The sequence below is a fragment of the Spermophilus citellus genome (genome assembly GCF_964194105.1).
Source record: "Spermophilus citellus genome assembly, chromosome: 8".
In the NCBI taxonomy this organism is placed as follows: domain Eukaryota; kingdom Metazoa; phylum Chordata; class Mammalia; order Rodentia; family Sciuridae; genus Spermophilus; species Spermophilus citellus.
In genome coordinates, this window is record NC_138189.1 from 117082397 (window position 1) to 117107705 (window position 25309).

Consider the following 25309-nt stretch of genomic DNA (forward strand, 5'->3'; position numbering starts at 1 on the left):
GAGAAAGGGGACCAATAAATAGAGTCAATATGTGATTAGAACTATTTGGTCTATGCTACTAACAGAGAAATGATTTTTTTGTTTGTGTGGTACTGGGAATTGAACCCAGGGCTTTATACTAGGCAAGCACTCTACCACTGAGCTACATCCTAGCTCAAGACTTTTTTTATTACTTTAAAAAAAATAAAATTTTTACACTTCAAAGATCATTTATAACTATTACAGAAATCAATCACTTGTAGCCAGGCATGGTAGTACACACCTGTAATCCCAGCAACTTGGGAGGCTGGGGCATGAGGATTTTGACTTCAAAGCTAGCTTCAGCAATTCATCGAGGCCCTAAGCAACTTAGCAAGACCCTATCTCAAAATAAAAATGAATGAGGATGTGAATATATATATATATATATATATTTCAGGATTAAGAGTTATTTCTAGGACTCTAACATCAAATTCTCTCCTAATTTAAAACACTCGAAATTACTACTACTCAAAATTCAGGATATATCCTAAACATCTGTCCATCAGAGACTAGGTATATAGATCATAGTATATCCATATAATGGACTAATACTCTAGAATGAAAAAGACTGAACAAAGGATGCATGCCAAAACATGGATGAATCTCAGCAATAATAATAATGAAGCCAGGGGCAGTGGGACACACCTGTAAGCCCAGAGGCTTGGAAGGCTGAGGCAGGAGGATCGTGAGTTCAGAGCCAGCCTTAGCAATTTAGTGAGGCCCTAAGTAATTTAGCAATACCCTGTCTCAAAATAAAAAGAGCTGGGGATGTGGTTCAGTGGATAAGTGCCCCTGGGTTCAATCCCCTATACCAAAAATAAATAATAAATAAATAAATAAATAAATACTAATAATGAAAAAGAGGCAGTAAAGACTACACTATGAACTCATTTATAATTCTAGGAAATTTAACCACTCTGTAGTGACAGAAAGCAGATCAGTGGTTGCCTAGGCACTGGGGGAGAGGAGTAGGAGAGAAGGTGAGACAAGGATAAGAAGAAACTTTGGATTATAGCGAGAATGCCATGGATATATAAATATGTCAAAGCTTATCAAATTGGACATTTTAAATATGTACAGCTTATTATATCTTAATTATACTTTATTAATGCTGTTTATTTAGCCAGGTGCAGTCATGCATGCCTATAATCCCAGAGGCTTGGGAGGCTGGGGCAGGAGAATCCAAGTTCAAAGCCAGACTCTCAATTTAATGAGGCCCTAAGCAATTTAGCAAGACCCTGTTTTTGTTGTTGTTGTTGTTTAAAAAAAAAAAAAAGGCCAGGGATGTGGTTCAGCAGTCAAGTTTACTCCTACTAACTGGGGTTCACTCCCTGAAACCCGGGGCGGGGGGGAGGGTGAGCATGTATGCATGTTTGAATCACTGGGGGATCTTAATATATTTCCAATTCTGTAGGTCTGGGGTGAGGCCAGAGATTCTGCTTTTCTTTTCTTTCTTTCTTTTTTTTTTTTAGATTCTGCTTTTCTACACACTCTCAGGTGAGCTATAGCTGCTGCTCTGTGCACCATATGAGTACTACTTAATGCAGGAGTTGCAACTCTTCATGAGCTCATTTTACATTATTTTCTATAGTTTCATATTGCAGTATATGGCATACTTTTTCTGTTTTGAAAACTGAGAAAAGAAATCACTTACGTTGACAGGAAACCACATGCAGGAATTCTTTTCAGGATACATGAACATGCCATAGTTTGGCTTGGTCATCTCTTCAAACATACAGTAGAAGAACTCTGAACTGACCCCTCCACTCTCAGGACGAATTTCTTTAATAAACTCAACCTAAGGAAAAAGAAGAAATTCCCAGGCGCTGGTTTAAGATACAATGCTTGACCTTTACGGAAAAGTGTTCAACTGCTGATGACTATTGCTACAGTCACTGGAGTTACCACAGTCACACAGTCCTTACCTCCTTCCTCGAAGTCTAATTTCCCTCAGTTGGCTGCTGAGGGAGGCCACAAGCCATCTATCTCCAGGTGGCTGTAGTGAGTGCATGGATCCTTTAGACTGCCATGTGCACCAAGAGAAGGGGACTCCAGTAAGGCGTCATGTTTCCCGATTATTATCTAGAGCCTTGAACCAAATTATCTGGTACCTTGAACCAAAATTTTGATTTGCTTCAAACCTCTGGGCCATTAACTTCCCCAATTATTCTTCTTATCTGTCTTCATCTAATCCCTTAGCTTTCACAACCTTGGCTGAGGTTGACAGCTATTCAATTTCTCCTCTGTCTTCATCAGAGCTTCCACTCAACAGCCCTTCCAGTCGGTCTGGGCACGAGACCTTTACAGGGACAGTGAGACCCTGTTGACCACAGAACTTCATGTGAGGAATCAATATTTATAGTCCCCTTTTTAAAAAAACTGTCTCTACTTTTGGATTTGGGTTTTGTGGCTGAGTCCTCATGTGGTTTCCCCCCTACCTAAACTATTCCTTTTCTACTTCTTTTCTGGCTAATTTCCGTTTCTCTCTCTCTCGTGTGGCTGGGGATTGAACACAGGACTTTACATGCTAGGCAAGCTTTCTACCACTGAGCTAAACCCCCAGCTCAAATATTTTTTTTGTTGTTGGTACATTATAATTATGCATAATACTGTGATTCATTATGCCCTATTAATACATGCACCTAATTTGATCATTCCCATTACCTTCCTTGTCCCTCCCACCCTCGATCTGTTTGCTCTATTCGACCAATCTCCCTTATATTATTATTGTTATTTTAATTACTGTTATAATTATATCTATCTATCTATCTGGGATTCATTGTGGTATATTTGTACATGGACATAGTATAATTTGGTAGTTTTTATTCCCCAATACTTCCTCAAAAGCTTCCCTCTTCCCTCTCTTGATCCCCTTTCTCTACTCTATTGGTCTTCCTTTGTGAGATCTCCCCATTCTTTTATTCCTTTTTTCCCCCCCACATAGGAGAGAAGACATTTGTCCACTAACTTTCCTAGCATGATGTTCTCCAATTCCTTCATTCCATGTACCTCCAAATGACATAATTTCATTCTTCTTTATGGCTGAGTAAAACTTCATTGAGTATATATACCACATTTTCTTTATCCATTTTTGTGTTGACGGACACCTAGGCTTGTACCTAACTTGGCTATTGTGGATTGTGCTACTATAAATATTGGTATGCATGTATCACTATGATATGCTGATTTTAAATTTTTTGAATAAATACCAGAGTGGGACACTTGGGTCATATGGTGATTCCATTCCTAGTCTTTTGAGGAATTTCCATACTGCTTTCCAAAGTACTTACACTAATTTTTAGTCCCACCAACAACATATTAAGTATACTTTTCTCCTGACAACTTCACCAGTAATTATTGTTAACTAGTTTTCTTTCTTTCTTTCTTTCTTTTTTGGTATTGGGGACTGAACCCAGAAGCGCTTTACCACTGAGCCACATCCCAACCCCTTTTATTTTTTTATTTTGAGACAGGGTTTTGCTCAGTTGTTTAGGACCTCACTAAATTGCTGAGGCTGGCCTCTAACTTGTGATCCTCCTGTCTTAGTTGTCTGAATCATTGAGATTATAGGTGTGTGCTACAACGCCCAGCCCGTATCTTTTTTTTTCTTTCTTTCTTTTTTTTTTTGGTACCAGGAATTGAACTCAGGGGCACTCAACCACTGACTCACATCCCCAGTCCTATTTTGTATTTTATTTAGAGACAGGGAGGGTCTTACTGAGTTGCTTAGCACCTGGCCATTGCTGAAGCTGGCTTTGAACTAGTAATCCTCCTGTCTCAGCCTCCCATGAGGCACCATGCCCAGCCTATATCTTCTTAATATAAACATCATTAAGCTTCATTCTTTGTTCAGTTCTTCTCTCTTTGCCTGGGAGCTCTTATGTAAGGAAAGGACATTCTAAGCAGAGCCAAGCTGCCACACGCAGGCCTAGCATATAAACAAATAGACAAAATCAGCAGGGCTGTGGATTAGCTCAGCATAGAGCACTTGCATACATGAGGCCCTAGGTTCAATCCTTAGCATTATAGAAAACACACACACACACAAACAGATAAGCCACTAACAACTAAAATCTGCAAAGCCACCCAGATGAGTTCAGCCTAAATCAGCCATTGGCAGAAATAAATTATTGTTATCTGAAGCCATTAAGCATTGGGATGCACCATTATATAGCCATCTTAGTAACACAAGAGTTAACTCACACCCAGTGTACAATTAAATGTCCCATTTCCATTCTTCAAAGAGTAAGAGAGGAATTCTGAAACCATAATACTGATAACCATAGTTGTCAATGCAGACTTGTAAAAGGGCTCTTGTTACAGCATATGAATGTTCCCTTCCACAGCAGTAAAAACATTCAATGAGATTTTTTACTATACCACTAATAATTTCCGAAGGTCAGGGACTTCAGCTTGACATAACTGATGCAGGGCATCTTCAACCAGGTGAGTTCGTCTTACTCTAAGTGTAAACAAGCCATTCTTTCCGGGAGGAATTGTTTGCATCCAAGACTCCTAGTGGGGGATAAATATTTTAGTTGGCTTTTTCTTTTGACCTCCAGGAGTCCCAGGGAGGTCTAATACCTTCTCACAAAACATATTTTTTGCAGCAGGCACTTAGTCTTGCCTGCCATTGCTGTATGAACTCACACAGTAATCACTTAAGAAAAAGGATACTGTATCTACATTATAGAAGATAAAGTGATCATGGGATCAGAAAAAATGATGGCATCTAAGAATCATGTACAAGAAAGTGTCCCCACAGATGAACCTCTAAGTAATTAAGAGCATCTCAGATCACTTATTGCAGTAAACAGGACCCTTAAAGGCAATACTGATATTTAACATTGTAAGACATTCATCTGTCATCTGTCTTAAGAAACACAGTGTTAGCACTATAAATCTCAGGAACATAAGGATAGTTTAGGAGCTCAGGGATAATGTTAGCTATGGGGAAAAGGATGAGTGGAAAGACTTGCTAAGAGTATATCCACTCTTCTTCAAATAACAGTGATCTATCTGGATGTGGTGGTCCATGCTGGTAATCCTAGCAGCTCAGTAGGCTGAGGCAGGAGGATTGCGAGTTCAGTCAGCCTCAGCAACTTAGAGAAGCCCTAAGTAACTTAGTGAAGCCCTGTCTCAGGATAAAATATGAAACTGGCTGGGGATGAAGCTAAGTGGTTAAGTGCTTCTGGGTTAAATCCCTGGTAATACCCTTTTCCCAGCCAAAAAGAAATTTAGTGCTGGATTTGTTATCCTTGTTTTGACCTCCGACAACATTCTAGGGCTTCTAAATGTTCTAAAGGAATATTTAGTACTCAAACCAACATGGGGGTACCTGTCCAACAATGATGACAGTAAGTCCACTGGATAATAGCTATCCTACTCCAGGTCTCTAGGAAGCTGTGTTTGCTCACTCAACTCTATGAACACCTCAGAGAAGGGTACATGTGGCTCTGGACTTCAGAAAGCCCTGCCCTGATCTCTGCCACCACTTTAAACTGAGAAATCTATGTATGATTCCACTAAGTTCTTCTGTTTTTTTTTTTCCTTGAGATGTTTTATGAAAAGAAGCTCCAGGTTGATGGGAAATAGTCTGAGCTCTGGTCCTTTCTAGTGGTCAGTCACCTCCTATGTCCATGCACCTGCAGCTCTGAGTGCTTCCGCAATACTCAGTGCTGAGCAGCATGTTCTATGGCTCTGAGTGACAGTGGCCAGTGACATCCTCCACTTACTATAGCAGGGACCTGTACCTTCTCTTCTTACCTATTGAAGAGCTAGATTGGAAACTTGCATCTAATTTTCCAGCTTCTCTATTCTGTTCTTTATATATTGATTTTCCTTTTCTATGTTTACATATTTGAATTGGTAATCTAAATTGGAGCTTGCAGGTTTGACTCTGTACATTATTTCTTCTTTGGAGAACTGGATTGTGAAGAGTACTTTCCAATTTCACCTATGAGAACTATGACATGCAGTTTTCTTTCCTAATCCTTCATCATATGCAGTGTCCCTTCAACTATTCACTAACAGAGTAGACAAATTAGACAGAGAGGATCACAGGTATGAGAGAAAATACTACAGATGGAAGGACTTGCACAGAAGCTGGGGTTTGAGAAGGAAAGACCTAATCTTTTCTTTCCCTTTACCATGGATGTTAGGAAAATAAAAACAGGGCTGGAGTTGTGGCTCAGTGGTAGAGTGCTTGCCTAGCACGTATGAGGCACTGGATTCAATCCTCAGCACCACATAAAAATAAAGGGAAAAAAAAGGGGGGCTGGGGTTGTTGTGGCTCAGTGGTAGAGCACATGCCTAGCATGTATGAAGCACAGGGTTTGATTCTCAGCACTGCATATAAATAAATGAATAAAATAAAGGTTCATCAACAAATATATATATATATATAAAGGTATTGTGTCCATCTACAACTAAAAAAATATAAAAAAAAAACCAGAAATGATGTAGTCAAACTTACATATAAAAATGATGACAGATACTAATAACAGTAACTAGAGAGAGTGTCCTTATTTACAGAAAGATATTAGCAGGATTTATCTGTCTAGGTTGCTTACTGTAAATAGATCTGGAATTTAGCAACTAATGGGGCATGCCATGGCATATTGGAAAAGTCATGTAAGCTAGTGTGTAATTGATATATTATAAAAAGGAAATGCTTTATAAATAAAATGACTCCTTTTGTGACATGGTATCCCACATTTCTCTGTTTCACCCAGATGGTTCATATCCTTTCAATTGTTATTATTATTTGGTCCTAGGGGTTGAACCCAGAGGTGCTTAACTGCTGAGTACATCCCCAACCCTTTGTATATTTTATTTTGAGTTAGGGTCTCCCTAAGTTGCTTAGGGCCTTGCTAAGTTGCTGACACTGGCTTTGATCTTGTGATTCTCCTGCCTTAGCTTCCCAAGGCATTGGGATTATAGACGTGCAATTGCACCCAGATCCTTTGAATTATTTTTTTAAAATATTTTTTAGTTGCCAATGGATTTTTCACTTTATTTGTTTATTCATATGTGGTGCTGAGGATCAAACCCAGGGCCTCACACATACTAGGTAAGTACTCTACCACTGAGCCACAACTCCAGTCCCTCCTTTGAATTATTAATAGAAGTCAGTAATAGGCAGGGCTTTGGATTCCTGTGAGTCTTTAAAGTTTAAACATCATAGATAAATGGATATGAACCTCTCCTAAGGGATGACTTAGAAAATGAACTTCAGCAATCAAAAAATGTTAGGATAATCTTTAGCATAATGTCTGGGGGTGAGTGTTACGTATTCGTAACAGAGCTAAGCCTAGTGGCCATGAAGAAACAAAATACTAGGTAAATGTTACACAGAAATGATTCAACTACAAGAAAGGAGCAGAGGGCGAGAGTGAGGGGAAAACAGAATATGAGATGGGGCTTATAAATCCAGCTCCAAGAAGCTAAAAGGGTATAACAATTCAAAAACTGACACTAAGAACACATTAGTAACTAAACTGGACAAAGGAAGAGAGATCCTGGAGAGGAAAAGAAGAGCTTACTAGACAGTTTCAGTATTTCTCACAATAGAAAAACAACAGATCTTATCTAAAAAAGTGAGGACTAGGGAATTAAATAATGAGAAATGCACACTAAAATTAAACTGAAATGTGATTTAACTCATCAAACTGAGAAAGATCTCAAAGCATTGATGGCAACACATGAAAGTGGCATTTCATGTGCTGCTGCAGGAACACCAGTTGGTATAACTACAGAATCTGACAACACTTAACAGTTAAAAGAAAAGGACTAAACAGCACCTTACCCGGTGAATTTTTTTTTTTTTTTTAACAATTTAAGGGTAACCAAATAGCCCTTATTGATGAGGAAAAATTCCTTATAGAATTCCAGTAAATAACTTTGGTAGAATTAATAAGATTAGAAATATGCCGTATTAAAAAATAATGGATGAAATTGTTAAATAAAATAATTTCCTATCTGTATAAAAGTTCAAAAGAGTGATGGGGAACATTAAAATGAAAGAATCATGTGGTAACCAAGTGACCCACTGATGATCCTCAGTATAAACGAGAGAGTCAACCAGAAATAGTGGAGCAAAGAATGGTAAGGTGAGAAGAAATTGGAATTTGCTTCAAAATATTTCATCAAAAAACCCAAAACCACCCCAAGATACCATCTCACTACAGTAAGATTGGCAGCCACTATGAAGTCAAACAACAACAAGTGCTGGCGAGGATGTGGAGAAAAGGGTACACTTGTACATTGTTGGTGGGACTGCAAATTGGTGCGGCCAATTTGGAAAGCAGTATGGAGATTCCTGGGGAAGCTGGGAATGGAACCACCATTTGACCCTGCTATTGCCCTTCTCGGACTATTCCCTGAAGACCTTAAAAGAGCACGCTACAGGGATACTGCCACATTGATGTTCATAGCAGCACAATTCACAATAGCTAGACTGTGGAACCAACCCAGATGCCCTTCAATAGATGAATGGATAAAAAAAAATGTGGCATTTATACACCATGGAATATTACGCAGCACTAAAAAATGATAAAATCATGGAATTTGCAGGGAAATGGATGGCACTAGAGCAGACTATGCTTAGTGAAGCTAGCCAATCCCTAAAAAACAAATAACAAATGTCTTCTTTGATATAATGAGAGCAACTATGAACAGAGCAGGGAGGAAGAGCAGGAAGAAAAGATTAACATTAAACAGAGACATGAGATGGGAGGGAAAGGGAGAGAAAAGGGAAATTGCATGGAAATGAAGGGAGACCCTCATTGCTATACAAAATTACATATAAGAGGTTGTGAGGGGAATGGGAAAATAAACAAGGAGAGAAATGAATTACAGTAGATGGGGTAGAGAGAGAAGATGGGAGGGGAGGGGAGGGGGGATAGTAGGGGATAGGAAAGGTAGCAGAATACAACAATTACTAATTGGGCATTATGTAAAATTGTGGATGTGTAACCGACATGATTCTGCAATCTGCATTTGGGGTAAAATTGGGAGTTCATAACCCACTTCAATCTAATGTATGAAATATGATATGTCAAGAGCTTTGTAATGTTGTGAACAACCAATAAAAAAAACCAAAATAAACAAACAAAAAATAGTAACAAATACAAAAACAACAAAAGTAACTGAAAGAAGAAAAATTGGCAAAATGTAGATAATTGCTGCATCTTGGTGATGGGGTTCCTTACATCATTATCTCTATTTAATGTGTGTGAAATTTTACAAAACAAAAAAGTAGGCCATATGCTATGCTTTGGATGTGATTTGTTTGTGCCCGAAAGATTCACATGGTCTTCAAGTGTGGTGATATGGAGGATTGGTAGAATCTTTAAGAGAGCGGCCCTAGAAGAAGATAATTTTTGTCACAGGGGCAACCCCTTCAGAAGGAATTAATGCTGGTCTCACTAAAGGAGTTAGTTCTTATGAGAGCAGATAGGCCACCGGACATAACTGGCTTTTTCAGTACATGGCCAGTTTCTTTTCTGCTGCTTTATCATGTTGTAATGCAGCAGGTATGTGTGTGTGAGTGTGTGTGAGTGTGTCTGTGTGTCTGTGTGTGCGCGCACCCACAGAGAGGCTCAACCTTACCAGGAAGCCAGTTTTATGCTCTTAGATCTTCAGAACTATGAGTAAATAAGCTTATTTTCTTTATAAAATAGACTCTGGTATTTTGTTAGAGCAACAACAACAACAACAACAACAACAAAAAAACCAGCCTAATATAACATACATACCATTCTTTTAATTTCTGAATCAGCTTTCAATAATTTAATTTTGCATGGCAAATTAAAGATAAATGGAAAATCACTGAAAGGAATAGGACTGGGGGTGTCTGCAGGATCCTAAAAACAAAGGCATAAGAGTTTTAATAATTAAAACAATCCATTGTTTCACTTTATTACCTTATTTCCCACTATGCTTTTAGAATCTATTCTTAAGAACCCAAATTACCCCAAAACACTTTTTTTTTTTTTAGTTCCAGGGATTGAACTCAGGGGCACTCAACCACTGAGCCATTTCCCCAGACCTATTTTATATTTTATTTAGAGACAGGGTCTCACTGAGTTGCCTAGAGCCTCCCCATTGCTGAGACTGGCTTTAAACTAGTGATCCTCCTGACTCAGCTTCCCAAGCCACTGGGATTACAGGCATGCACCACCATACTCAGCTCCAAAAAACATTTCTAAGAAATTACATTTGTGAGTGAAAGATGTGTAAGTTTTTTTAATGATTATCTAATTTAGTAAATTCAGCCTTGTATTGAGGAAATTTTAAAAGCTTGACTCATCAAAACAATATTACATAGCTTACTAAGATGTCTTCCTTTAAAGTATGAACATATTCATAAATGAACATGTTATGCTTACCAGGCTATTAAATTGAGCAAGCATTTTTCGTTTCTCTTCGCGAAAGTCCAACAGATCAGAGAGCTCGTTTATGTGGAAAGTATCTTCTGGTAGTTGACAGTTAGATTTGTTTTTCTCACTGCATGTGACCTGCAATTTCGTTTGCTATTAATAAATTACTCTATGACATACAGATATGTGTGTATACTGAATACATTTGTAAACAATGAAGTAAAGTTCTTTAAAATTCCATTTTCTGACCTATAAGTTCTCCAATTTTCATGAAGAAGTATTGTCAAAAATATAACACATTGTATTAGTAATTAGGGAAACAAAAGTCAAAACTGAGATTTCATCTCACTCCAGTCAGAATGGCAGCCATCAAGAATACAACAATAATAAATGCTGGAGGAGACATGAAGCAAAAGGAACACTTCTTCACTATTGATGGGATTGTAAATTAGTACAACCGCTAAGGAAATCAACATGGAAGTTCCTCAAAAGACTAGGAGTGTAACCACCATATGACCCAGCTGTATGTCTCCTCACTATTTACCCTTCATGGAGAATTAAAGTCATCTTACTACAGTAAAACATGCATACCACGATGATAGCAACACAATTCCACAATAGCCAAACTATGGAACCAGCCTAGGTGCCTGTCAATGGATGAGTGGACAAAGAAAATATGGTGTATGTACACACTTGAGTTGTATTCAGCTACAAAGAAGAATGAAATTATGTCATTTGTAGGAAAATGGATGGAATTTGAGAGCATTATATTAAGCAAAATAAGCCAAACTTGGAAAGCCAAGAGTTGTATGTTTTTTCTCATATGTAGAAGCTAGAGAGGAAAAAGGAAAAGAAAGGTGAGGGGGGATCTTATGAAAATTGAGGGTAACCCAGCAGAAAGAGTCCGGGGCCAGAGGTGGGGAAAGAGAGAGAAAAAGGGGAAATAGTGGGGAATGATATTGGTTAAATTATATTGTCATATTGTGTACATGTACAAATATGTAACAATGAACCCCATCATTATGTAAGTGTAAAATGCACCAATAAAAAATAGAAAGTATATATAAATAAAAAGTGAGAAAGTATACATAACATGTTGTTAGTGGGATTGATAAAACTAATTTAGATTTAATTTAGGTTTTGGGTTTAGGTTTACTAGAAGTTGTTTTTAGAACAAAAGTACCATGAATTTGGCAAATTTAGCATTTTCTTGACTAAGTAATGAATATTAATTTGGTACACCATTGTAGTTTTGATATGAAATGTCCCTGAAAGAATCGTGTGTTGAAGGCTTGGTTCCCAATGCAGCAATGTCTAGGGGTGAGGCTTTTGGGAAGTGATTAGGTCATAAGGACTTTGATCTCATCAATGGATTAGTCCTACCAATAGGTTCACAATTGAATGGACTATTGGGAGGTGATGGAAACTGTAGGACATGGGGTCTAGTTGGAGGAAGTAGGTCATTGTAGGCATGTCATGGAAGGGTATATCTTGTCCCTGGCCCTTTCTTCCCCAACCTTTCTACTTTCTGGCAGCCATGAGGTGAGCAGTTTTGTTCTACCCTTCCATCATGATGTTCCACCTCGTCACAGACCCAGAGCCATGGAGCCAGCCAATCATGTCTTGAATCTTCTGAAACTGTGAGCCAAAATAAATCTTTCCTCCTTTATGTTTTTTCCCCCCTCAGGTATTTTTGTCACAGTTACCAAAAGCTATCTAACATAGAAAATAAGTACCAATAGAGAATGACACAGATTATGTAACTTGTTTTTTCATTTTTTGCAAGATTTCACAGCTAAGAATTTGCCTTGAGTTTCAGAAGAATCTTTTGGATTTAGACTTTTGAGCAATATTGGAACTGTTAAAGACTATGGAGACTCTTAGAAATAGACTGTATTATGAGATTCATGAGCACAGTCTTTAATATCTACATTCCTATCAGTGTTCTGGTCTTTTTGGCTAACAGCAGAATTGTCTGTTAAGTTCCATTTACAACATTCTAGGGCTCTGCTAGTCTACATCTCCAAACTTTCCCTCACTCTTGTGGCAAAGCAGTTCCAAAAGCTTCTTATATACCCAAGGGGTTGTTATTGGTATATACATTCCTTTAGATGACCCTTACCTTATATACTTCTTTCATCGTTCCCAGAAGAGCTTTAAAATTTAAATGACTCTGCTCCACTATCATCAATATCATGGGAAAACGCAGTTGAGAGGCAATAGGTGTTTTAAGCATCTGGACCAGTGTGTTCAGAGAAGATGCTTCTGACAATGCCCAGCACTTTCCTGAGGGGTGTAAAAATCGACCATGATAAATATGGTCTTCCTCTCAATTCCCAAATCCCTCAGTTTCTACTAGGGTTCTTTGATAGATAATATTTTCTATTACCAAGGGCATAACCCATAAAATATCTTTTCTAAGGATATCTACAAATGTGAGGGAAAAAGATCTTTTGATTAAGTATCATTAGAATTAGAAATTCAGACTCAGGATTTGAAGAAATATGTTGGTGGTTCATATTTACATTGACTACATGATTTTCAAAGTGTCATTCTTGAAATCTAAAAAAAGTATATAAGTGAATAAACACAAGTGTTTATCAAAGGTCATTTTTATATCAATTTTTTGTGGGGTGGTGCTGGGGATTGAACCCAGGACCTTGCATATATTAAGCACACACTCTACCACTGAGCCATATCCCCAGCCTTCAAGGTCATTTTTAATCTATAAAAAAATCAAATAGTATTATCTATGTTTTTAGATTTTATAAACCACATATGGAGATTTTTAAGATAGCCAACAACTATGTCTTAATATTACTGAGAGTGAAACCTGGATTTTGGTACCTTTCAAGGACAATTCTCAGAAAATTCTCAAATAGTAAAATAAATTACCAAGCTTATGTCATTAAAACAGTATTACACAGATGCATGTATAGCAGATCAATACATCAGAGAAGAAATTCCAAAAAAGGACTCAAATACATAGAAGACTTTAGTTTATGATAAAAGTGGCACTGCATATTAGTGAGAATGAAACAGATCATTTAATAAATGCATAGGGACAATTGAAAACTGATCTAGGAAAAAAAATGAACCAAGATAAACTCCGTAACAATCAAAAATTTAAACATTAAAAATTAATTAAACATTAAAAATTAAATAATAAAAATTATAGTTAGGAAAGAATGAAATTCTGCCATTTGCAGCAACATGGATAGAGCTGGAGGACATTAAGCAATAAATCAGGCACAGAAAGACCATTGCCACTTACATGTGGAAACTAAAAAGTTGATCTCATAAAAATAATGAATAGAACAGTGGTTACCAGAGCCCAGGAGGTGTGTGGGGGAGGGGTGATGGAGAAAGGATGGTTAACTGGTACAGCTGGATAGGAGGAATAACTTCTAATGTTGTAAAGCACAAGAGGATAACTACAGTTGACAAAGATTAATTTAAAATGTTTCCAAATAGCTAGTAGAGAGAAACGGAATGATCCTAACACAAAGAAGGGATAACTGTCTGGGGTGATCAGTTACTCTGATCTGATCATTTATTACACATTGTTTAACTACACTGATATGGCAACTGTGTTGGGCACAGATGCACAGGCCTACAATCTGAGAAACTCAGGAGGCTGAGGCAGGAACATCACAAGTTTGAGGATAGTCTCAGCAACTTAGTGAGACCCTGCCTCAAAATGAAAAAATAAAAAGGACTGTGGATGTAGCTCAGTGGTAAAGTACCCCTAGGTTCAATCCCCACTACCAGAAATAAAATTAAAAAAAGAAATATCATACTGTATCTTATAAATTTGTACAATTATTTTGTGATACTTAAGATAAAAATATATTTAAAGAAATAAGCCAGGCATGGTAGTGATGCCTGTAATCCTAGCACCTCGGGAGGCTGAGGCAGGAGGATCACAAATTCAAATTCAGCCTTAGCAAATGAATGAGGCCCTCAGTTAAGGAAGGTGACCCTGTCTCAAAATAAAAAATTTTAAAAAGGTACAGGGAGGTGGCTCAGTGGTTAAGTGCCCCTGAGTTTAATCTCTACTACCAAAAAAATAAAAATTATAGTAGGAGCATGAAAATTTTTAAAAATTTCAGACTGAGGTAGGATTTTTGCAAAGCTAGAAAATCCTCAAGCCCAGAAATTATAAAAAGAAAATGTTACTATAGCAGGCTACATGAAAATTAAAAAATAATTTACATAGCAAAAATACCACAAAGTAAAAGAAAAAAAAATACCTTAAGGGGAAAAAATACTTTCAATTAATTTTGTTAATAAAGAATTAATTGCCCTTAATACCTGAAAGGCTTCTATGGTAAAAGAAAACTATTAATAAGCAATTAAGAAAAAAGGGACTAAGAGGGAATAACCATTAGTTCACAGTATATGACACACAAATGGATCTGAGCTATAAGAAAACCAGCATAGTCTCATTCTTAATAAAAATTCAGAATTAAATTAAGAGATTTTTCTTTCAGAATGACAAAGATCAAGTTTGATGATCCCTCTGAAAAATATGTGGTTGTTATTTGTTGATGAAGTTTGCATTGGTACATCATCTTGTCAAGCCTGCCTTGTTAACCAATCCCAAGGCTGCAATTTACATAAACAACAGTGAAAACAGTGGCCACTGAAAGGTGAGTGACATCATGGCCCTGACCTCTTCATGATGGATCTGAAAAATTTGATTTGAAAAATTTGAAAAATTTCTCAAAATAAACATGTATACATAATTTAATCCTGTATTTAACTTCCATAAAATTCTGCTGAATGTGTAAGTTTACATATTTAAAAAGAAGTGCATGTTAGCACTGTTATAATTGCAAAAGAGTAGAAAAAACCATACATAATACATCTGCCAGAAGAATTCTCTTCAGTCAGTCTTACTGTTTGGGTGTGATTTGTCCCCCAGTAGTCCATGTGATGGAAGCTTGGGTTCCATTGTGGCAATGTTGAGGTGGTTGGATTTTTTTAAAGATAGGGCCTATTGAGACGTGAGGGGGTGGGAGGGTTACCTTTGGAAGGTGTTAAGGTAGTTCTCATGTAACCCCAGGTAATTCTTGCAAGAGGGTTGGTATGAAAGCCTAGGCATGGTCCCTTCCAAACTTTGTGTATCAAGATGTGATCATTTGCTCTAATATGTGCTCCTGAAATTGCCATCTGCCATAACGTGAACAGCCAAGAGTGTTCTCATTAGAGCTCAGCTGATACCAGAATCCCATTCTTGAACCTTCAAAAGTATAATATAAATACATATCTTTTCTTCATAAGTAGCCTGCCTCAGGTATTGTGTTATGATGAAAATCTGACTAATACAGCCAGCCAATAGAATGAAGCAATTCTATAGGCCCCATAATGGAATAATCTCTATGATGTACTGATAAGTAGGAAAAAGTAAGTTGCCAAAGAGGAATGGTTTCCTTCTCTTAAAAGAAGAGAGAAGGGTGTGGAGGCACATGCCTGTAATTTTGGTAACTCAGAAGGCTGAGGCAGAGTACTTCAAGTTGGAGACCAGCCTGAGCAGTTTATCGAGACCCTGTCTCAAAAACAAGAAGTAAAAGGTCTGGGGAGATAGTACAGGGATAACTAAAGTATAATGGGGGCTAAGTCCTTATTTAAAAAATAGTAACAATAAAGAATTTTTTATATGTTTATATGCATACAATATCTTTTGAAGTGTACATAAGAAACTAATCACCTTCTAGGAGGGGAACTAGGTGGCTTATATTTCAGTATACATAACCTTTGTACATTTTATGTTTGAGGCCTTCAACATCAGCTTAAAATTGTAAAAAGACATTCCATGATATTGAATAACATAAACAATAATATCAAAGTTTTTAATCACCTCTGGTCAAAATATCTAATGTTTCAAAACAATATGAATAAAAAGTTTTAATGCATGGATTTATCTTGATTAGACACTATAGATATCAAACTCTGATGTCAAAGCCATGTCCAAGTCTAAGGACTACATTTGCTTTTAATGATAAGAGTAATGGTTATAATAGCTTTAGGTTAATCTTTGCAATAATTCACATACCATATACTCAAATATGTGTATATTTTGAAATCTTCTATCCAAAATTTGTTACGACTTCTATTTCAGACAGTGACTGTCCATTGAGTGTATACAAAAAGTGACATAAAACTTACTCAGGACTTGTAAAGATTGGTTACTCATTTTACAAACAGCCTCTGCAAATGAAACCACCAGGCTCTGATTCTGAGAATCTTGCATCACAGGGCATTCTGGGAGCAGGAGAAAAACTGATAAAGCTTCCTGGTGTGGAGAATGGCATGGGAGAGCTCGTAGTAGATTATCCCGGAGACTTGTAGTCATCTATGGTTGAAATAGGATCAGAGAAAAGGCCCTGGTATTAGATACAGTGTTGTGACAATAAGCTCTGGGACCAGGGGTTTCACTCTACCAAGTTCCATTGGAACAACCATTTACTCTTTCTGAAATCTACAGATGAAACTCCATTATTCCTTACATTTCAAATGCCCCTGAGGCAGTACTTGTGAGAGTCATCCTCCCATTTTATATCAGGGAACATGAAGGAAATAACGTGAAACTACCTACACATGGTCATACTGAGTGAATTGGGACTTCAAAACTAATACAGAGCCCTCCAAAAGCAATATTATAAGCTGGATATAGAGGCGTGCCTGTAGTTGCAGCTACTGGGAGGCTGATTTGGGAGGATCACTTGAGCCCACCATTTCAAGACCAACCTAGGTAACATAGTCAGACCCTGTCTTAAAAAAAAGCAATATTGTATATATAGATCACACTGATATGGAATGTGAAGCTGTTACACAACACATGCACACACACTCAAAATCCATTTCTTCCTTCCTTTGCCCCCTTCATATATCAGTATAAAAATTTCAGAGCAAAAATAGCTTTGATTTTTTATATTATGTATTGTACCCAGAGGTTAACTTTTAAGGTAGATAGCCAGATGTGGTGGCACATGCATCTAATCCTAGTTACTCAGGAGGCTGAGGCAGAAGGATCCCAAGTTTGAGGCCCACAGGGGCAACTAAGTGAAACCTTGTCTCAACAAATAGAAAAGGCAGAGAATATGGCTTAGTGGTGGAACACCCATGGGATCCATTCCCAGTACCAACAACAGTAAAGATAGAACATACATAATAACGTATATTAGTGGAATAAATTGTATTTGTGTGTGTGTGTGTGTGTGTGTATGTGTTTGTGTGTGGTGCTGGAGATCAAATTCAGGGCCTCGTGCATGCAGGCAAGCAAGCACTCTACAACTGAGCCACATCCCCAGTCCATGTATGATTTTTATATTTGTTAAACATTAATTAAGTTCTCACTATGTGTCAGGTGATCTCACGTAAATCTTATTAGACTCTGTAGAGTACCTTTCTCTTGTTTTTTTTGTTTTTTTAACCTTATTTTTACAGATGGGGGAGAGACTCAGTTAATTAAAAGTAGAGGAAGAAAATCATTCAATTAGTAACAAATCAAGGTTCCATACTCAGATCTGTATGACCTAAAATCTACCATTGCCAGGAAAATTCTATATATTCACCTCCCTCATCATGCTAGGGAAGCACTCTACACCTGAGCTACACACCCCCAGCCCCAGACTATGGTACTATGGTATTCTCTTGCAGTTGTCCCAAAGTACTAAGACATCCTGATTACCTGCCTATTGATAATTTGCAGCCCCTTGTCCCACACACACCAGAACCTAAATTGACAGAGGAAAAGTTGTCTCCCTATTCAACCTAGAATCATAAAGTAGTTTATCTTAAAGATGAAATGAATTTATAGGTAAAGAAAATGTGAATAAAAGAGAAGCAGGGATGAATCAGTAGCATAGATTCATGTCAAATATATTTAAGGTTCATCTCAAAGTAGAGAACATGCTAGTCCAGGACAAGGCTACCCTGCTTCCCAAACCAATGCTCTTCTCATGCATCATGTTGGAGACTCTCAAGCATTTGCTTTTCTCATACAGAAAATAAAAATACTGTGTCCATTGTATATTTTATGATCGAATAAAAAAATGGTAGCATCTTATGCAGTGTCTAGAAATAGTAACTTCATAATGAAAACAAGTCTCTGACTTAGCTCCCCACAAAACTAAACTGCAATCACATTTATTCCTGTAAAGAAATCCTATTGTTCTATTTCTTAAATAAGTATTGGTTATTACCATGGAAGAAATCCATTCCTTTTTTGTTATCTTCTTGAAGATATCTCTTGCCATTTGTAAGTCCACATAAATGGAAATCCTTTCTTCAGTTCCTCTTTAAATAGAATGTTAAAATAAAAAGATGGAAAAGGGTATTTCTAAACTTCATATGTTATTATTTGTTGTATTGACAAGAAATATATCTATGACAAACCTATGACATATAAAATATAAACTTTTATCTTACCTCCTTTCAAAATAATCAACTTACTTGACACAATTAATTTTACAAACTTTATATTTTTCTGTTAAAAGACAGTAATACATTACTACCTCTTTATTAGTTACATCATCAAGTTTGAGCTACACTATTAGTAAGATGTCCCCCCCCCCCCCCCCCCGCCACCCCCAGTGCTGGGGATTGAACACAGGTACTTAAGTGAGGCAAGCACTCAACCACTAAACTGCATCTCCAACTCTAGCAAGATTTTATGTTGAGTATGAGATCTGAAACTGGCTACCCCCCAACACTTAGTTTGCACACTGAAAACTAGAACTACCCAGTATCCTCATTATTGCCATTTCTATTTACACAACTTTGCAATTCCACTGTTTTCCTTAGCAGTGCACTGATGAAGTAATAGTGACTTTACAGGGAAATGGCTTGATTGTTTATAGCAGAAAACTTCCCAGAAGATTCATTAACAATTCATAGAAAAATCTGGAAAGACCATTAATGATTCAAAGGAAAGCATCAACAAATAGTTTGGCTGTAGGATTCTTTGACTCCTTTATCTCAAAATCCTTGCCTTGCTGTTTCAAACCTATCCAGGATCTTTGTATATTTTCCCAATTCTCATCAAGCCCACAGTCCTCTGCTCCCACACGAAAGACTGTCCAGGTGTGGTGTCTTATCAACAGGTTGTTTTAGTGATGTTTGAAGAGCCAAAATTCAAAAAGTCTAATATTATTTTTAAAATGATGCATTATCAAGAAACATGCTTTCTAGATTAACAGATCAACAGTAATATTAGGAGCTAGGCATGGTAGCAAACGCCTATACCCCAGCTACTTGGGAAGCTGAAGTAGGATCACAAGTTTGAGGCCTGCCTGGGTAACTTAGTGAGATCCTGTCTCAAAATAAATATAAAAAAGGGATGGGGCTATAGCTCAGTAGTACAGCAACTCTGGGTTCAATCTCTAGTTGTTTGTGGTGAGGGAGGGGGCGGAATATATATATTTAATACACACATGGGCTAGAATATACAAGCAAGTTCTAATTGTAAATTTTTCCTGCTTAAAAATACTTTCTTATTTGTAGCCTTTGGCACTTAAAAGTATGTCACTTATGTCACTCTCTGTGTGGGCCCAGATATTTTTCTGCTGTAGAAAGATAATACAGGGGAGGAAAAGAGCCCATCTATCTCACCCCACCCCAGTTCTTATGTGGGCTCTTTGGCTGATCTAGGAACTAAATCAACAAAAAGCTGATTAACAAAACAAAAGCACCCTGCTTGGGTACAGGCTTGTAATCCCAGCAACCAGGAAGGCTGAGGAAGAAGGATCAGCAATTTAGCAAGACCTAAGCAATGTAGTGAGACCCTATCTCAAAAAATAAAGAGGGCTGGGGATGTGAGGATGTGGGGATTTAAGGTGCCCCTGAGTTCAATCCCTAGTACCAAAAAAAGTTTGCCACTGTGCCTAACTTTTTCAATATTCTTAGAGTAGGAAAAGATTCTCCTACATCCAGTAAGCATGAGCCTGAGGCTGGAAGAAAAAGAACACCTTGTCTAGGACAGTCAGGGGGAGAAGAGATGCGGTGTCTAGATTTCTCTTCTGCCTTTGGCTAGGATAAGTACAGATGAATAGGAATGCTTTTTGGATTCTAGAAAGATACTGGGCTTCTCTAGTTCCCTGATGACATTGCTGGGACCCAATACTTTCTAGTCCCTCAAATTACTTAGAATGCAGCTGGGATTGGAACTGGCCTGTGATGTAGCTCACTGGCAGAGTGCTTGCCCAGCATGCATGAGGCACTGGGTTTGGTGCCCAGCATCACATTAAATAAATAAATAAATAAATAACACACACACACACAAAACCCCTAGATAAACAAAATAAGGTATTGTGTCCATCTACAAATAAAAAATATTAAAAACAAACAAACAAAAAACCCCAAATGACAATAACAACAACAAAAACCCAATGGAACTGCCTGGGGTTGTGTAAGGGAAAAGCACAGGGGTTAAGTCAGGACTGCCTAGTTTCCAGAAAAGGATCAAACATGTCTTCTGAACCAGTGAGCCAACTTGAAACCATGTTAAGGAAGGGACAGGACCTGACCAGGTGAAAGAAAACCAGAATGAGTTACACCAGCTGCAGATCAGCAGGGAAACAGCCTTCCAAGGCAGCAGAGGGCAGCCTAAGACCCCTTTACACCTGCTATTCCTCCAGCTCCTCCCTCACACACCCAGGTGCCACCCAGGAGCCCTCCAAGGAAGGGGCAGACCTATAAAGTTAAAATAGTAAGCATTAAAGGAATTGCTGAAACTACTGGAATCAGACCAAGTATTAAACCAAATACTTTGGTTTAACCAAGTATTAAACCAAATAAGAGAGAAATCAATGAGTTAAAAAACAAAATAAGATCTATTTTCCTTATTAGTCCCACACAGTGCTAAGCGTGAAGTGAATTCTCAGTTTCTAAGTACCAAGGCAATGTTAGATTTTAGCTGATGGTGGTCACAAAGATCCTGAAAAAACACCATTCCCTCCAATTGGATAAAAAGGAAAGCAGTGTGGAGAAAAGTGAACAACGTTAATTATGACTTACAGTGATCCAGTAGAGGATTCCTTGCTAAAATGGAAGAATTCTATAACTAACAACCTCTGGAGTTCTCTATGTTGAAATCTGCATTGATAGTAATATTCACACATTAATCTGACTCTACACATTTCATTTAAAATATTTCACAGTATTTTAAGTGAAGGTAAGTCTCATAGAAGTATTACCTTTGCTTTAAAAAGCTTGCAGTCAGACAAGCAGGAGATGAAAATATTACTCCAATTTCACTGGAAAATTAATAACAGGGGTTAAGTCAAAACACATTGTGAAGCAAGCCTCCTGTCTTCCTATGTCTGAATAAATAACAGATGTCATGGAATCATTAATGAAACTATTCTCTTAAGTCTCCCAAATTCTAGGTACAGTACTTTGTACCTATTATTGCTGAATACTGCCAAAACCCTTTATAGTTAATTTCTTCCAGTCATCTACATTTGAATAAAATCCCTCATTCTGAAGACCCAAACTCCAGCTCTCCAGAGAATAAATGAAGAAGATCCTAAAACAGTTCAACGTCCTGGAGGGTTGGTGAGCTTTTTTTGATTCATTCCTGTATCTTATTCACCTAGAGAGGTAGCTGGGATAGTGTACGTTCTCCATACATCTCTTATTTATACTGAAGAAAAGATGAGTGACAGAGTACATCAATGACTATCCATAAACTAAGAAGTGGTGGATTAGAAGCATGGTCAAATGCAAATTTGCTCATGATAAAGTCAAATGCTTTTTCTTGTATCTAGAACAAAATGACCGACACTTCAGAAATAGACGAAATTGGTTTATACTTAATCAGACACAGTCACCTTTTAGCCACTTCATATTCACTACTTCCGATCTTCACTGCTAGCCACTTTTCTGCCAGGGACTGGTTCATTCGGCTTATTTCTGGCAGGATTTTCTTGGAAACGCTTGTTGAACTAGCATCCTCCCAGGAAGGAAAAAACAAGGATGATCAGGAAAGCACACACACTTGCCGAGGAATAAACAATACAGTAAAGCATCTGTGCACGTGATCCACAGGCTCCACCCTCTCAGGCACGGGGGTGGAGCAATGGTAAAACTGGCCCAGCTGTTCTACTTCCTTTTCTGGGCCTCTTTGCTTATTCTAAAACCTTAGTTTCATCATTTAAAAAAAAAAAAAAAAAAAAAAAAAAAAAAAAAAAAAAAAAGGATTAGGGGGATAAGACAAAAGAATAAAAACAAACCAAAACAGATACTTGTATACCAACATGCACTGCAGCACTGTTCACAATAGCCAAAAGACCAGAATAACCCAGGGTCTATCAACAGACGAATGAATTAAAAAATAATGAGGAATATATATGCAATGAAATATTATTCAGTCTTAAAATGACATTCTAGAAAAACTCTGAAAACATGCTGAGTAAAATAAGAGATATTAAAAACAATAAATATTGTACATACTGCATGATTCTGCTTATGTGAAATGTCTAGGCAAATTTATAAAGATAGAAAGTGGAAGTTGCCTAGGGTTGAGGAGAGGGGGAATGAGAAATTATTATTTAACACAGAGTTTTTATTTGGGGTTATGAAAAAGATGGATAGTGGTGATAGTTGTACATTGTAAATATAATTAATGCCAATAAACTGCAAATTTAAAAATGGTTGCCAGGCATAGTGGCGCATGTCTGCAATCCCAGCAACTCTGGAGGCTAGGCAGGAGGACTGCAAGTTCAAGGCCAGCCTCAGCAACTTGGCAGGGCCCTCAGCAATATAATGAGACCCTGACTCAAAAGAAAAAAAAAAGCGGGTTGTGGGGTGTGGGGATGTAGCTCAGTGGTAAAGTGCCCTGGGATCAATCCCCAGTACCAAGGGAAAGAAAAGTTTCAAATGACAACTTTAATGTTACATATATTTTGCCATAATAAAGAAATGGAATAACTATACCTACTTCTCTGGGCTTTCCTTATGATAGAACTGCAGACCTCCTGCATGCCAAGCACCTGTCCTACCATTGAGCTACATCCCCAGCCCCTCCCTTCAGTTTCTTGATCTGTCTGAGTCTTGGGTCTCTCCTGTAATTTGATCAAGATGAAAATCATTTTCTCCCACATCCCAGGAATCTTAGGATAATGAGTTTCTCCCTATGGGCACTTAATGCTACTTTTTTTTTTTTCTGTTTTGAAATCTTCAGCTCCTCTGAAGTATGTGGCATCAGACTCCCTTCTTTCATGAAAACTTGAGCACTTTGCTGTTTCCTCACCATCACCATTCCTGTGGCCACTCTTCCTGTCCTCATGCTTGGCAGTATCAAAACTGATGAGCACAATCTGTCTTCCACCTTAGTTTCTTCTTCTTTTCTTTTTTTGTCTCGGAGATTGAGCCCATGGCTGCTTAACCACCGAGACACATCCCGAGCCCTTTTTTATATTTTATTTAGAGACTGGGGCTTGCTAAGTTGCTCACGGCCTCATTAAATTGCTGAGGCTGGCTTTGAACTTGTGATCCTCCTTCCCTTAGCCTCCTGAGCGGCTGGAATTATAGGCATCTTGATTCTTAATCTTAGCTCTATGCTTTTCCTCATCTTCACCTCAGCCACCTATGTCCTGGGTCAGGGTTTCTAAATTGACACAACTGACACTATGGTTCAGATAATTCTTTATTCTGAAGGGCAGTCCTATCCATTGTAGGATATTTAGTAGCATTCCCAGCCCCTATCCACTAGATGCCAGTAGCAGCTGCTCTTCACATCAAAACACACCTCCCCTCTCCAGTCTCGGCAACCTAAAATGTCTTCTGACATTGCCAAACAATTCCTGGGATACAAACTCACTCTAGTGAAAGTCATGGCCCTATATATGAATGATAAGCTGGACTTCGTAATCATCAATTACTCTCCATGTTTGAAATTTCTATTGAAAATATTCTCTTTTGACCATCACATATCATCTTTTTTTCTTCTCCTGCTCCTTCTCCTTCTTCTTCTTTTGGTGGGGGTACCAGGGATTGAACTCAAGGACACATTCCAAGCCCTATTTTGTATTTTATTTAGATACAGGGTCTCAGTGAGTTGCTTAGCGCCTTGCTTTTGCTGAGGCTGGCATTGAACTTGTGATCCTCCTGCCTCAGCCTCTCTCCCGAGCTGCTGGGATTACAGGCATGCGCCCGTGGCCCCCTGGCCCCCTGGCCCCCATACCATCTTTCTGATGAATTTCTTTTCGAGTGAAACCTGGTCCCAGGTTCCTTGATGCTCTGGGATCTCCCATTCTTCGACCCTATCCTTAGTTCACTGTCCACCCTCCTGTCTTCCTTACCCAGCTGAGGTTCTGTGGTTCAGCACTCCAGTCTCTCTTTTGTTTCTTTCCTAACATACTTAGCTAGAAAAATTCCACCTATAGTTAACCTCAAGTCTGGATTACTCCAAAATCAAATCCAGGCAGCCTGATACCACTGGAGACAACTACACAACTGTGCTGAATGACTGCACTTGAAGTCTAGGACCACAGATTTCATTTGGGCATTTGATACTGTCTAGTAATTTCTGAGAATGTGTATTTTCTCAGTCTCTGAGACAAATATTGCACTCTTTCCTTTTCCTCCTAAGCCTGCACATGCCTTTGTTTCTCTCACACTTACTTGAGGACCTTGCCTTGTTCATCAGTGAGAAAAGTGAAGGGACCAGGCAAGAACTATCCCCTGCTCACCATGGCCCTACCCTCATCTGCACTGTTCCTTATTACAATGAGATAATTATTTCTGCTCAAATTCTTCAATTCTGCACTGAATTCTGCTTCTGGGACGTAGTTCTGTACTCTGCTTCATATCAAAGCTTCTCAGAATTGTCACAATCTTGTGGGGGGCAGGAAGGGGAAGGAGAGGTGCTGGGGACTGGATTAGAACAAGATATATTC

At 38.1% G+C, this 25309-nt stretch overlaps 1 protein-coding gene across 1 annotated transcript in view; it reads right to left on the minus strand.

Moving 5' to 3' along the window:
- The window catches only part of HERC6 (HECT and RLD domain containing E3 ubiquitin protein ligase family member 6), a 50469-nt gene that overhangs the window by 7821 nt on the left and 17339 nt on the right, over window positions 1–25309 (minus strand). The window contains exons 9-17 of the mRNA XM_081304787.1: window positions 22241–22362; window positions 21605–21664; window positions 18614–18707; window positions 16575–16761; window positions 12526–12689; window positions 10413–10541; window positions 9780–9887; window positions 4402–4536; window positions 1676–1819 (exon numbers count right to left, since the gene is read on the minus strand). Of these exons, the coding sequence (XP_081160913.1) occupies window positions 1676–1819; window positions 4402–4536; window positions 9780–9887; window positions 10413–10541; window positions 12526–12689; window positions 16575–16761; window positions 18614–18707; window positions 21605–21664; window positions 22241–22362 (1143 nt within the window). The remainder of the gene's footprint in view (window positions 1–1675; window positions 1820–4401; window positions 4537–9779; window positions 9888–10412; window positions 10542–12525; window positions 12690–16574; window positions 16762–18613; window positions 18708–21604; window positions 21665–22240; window positions 22363–25309) is intronic.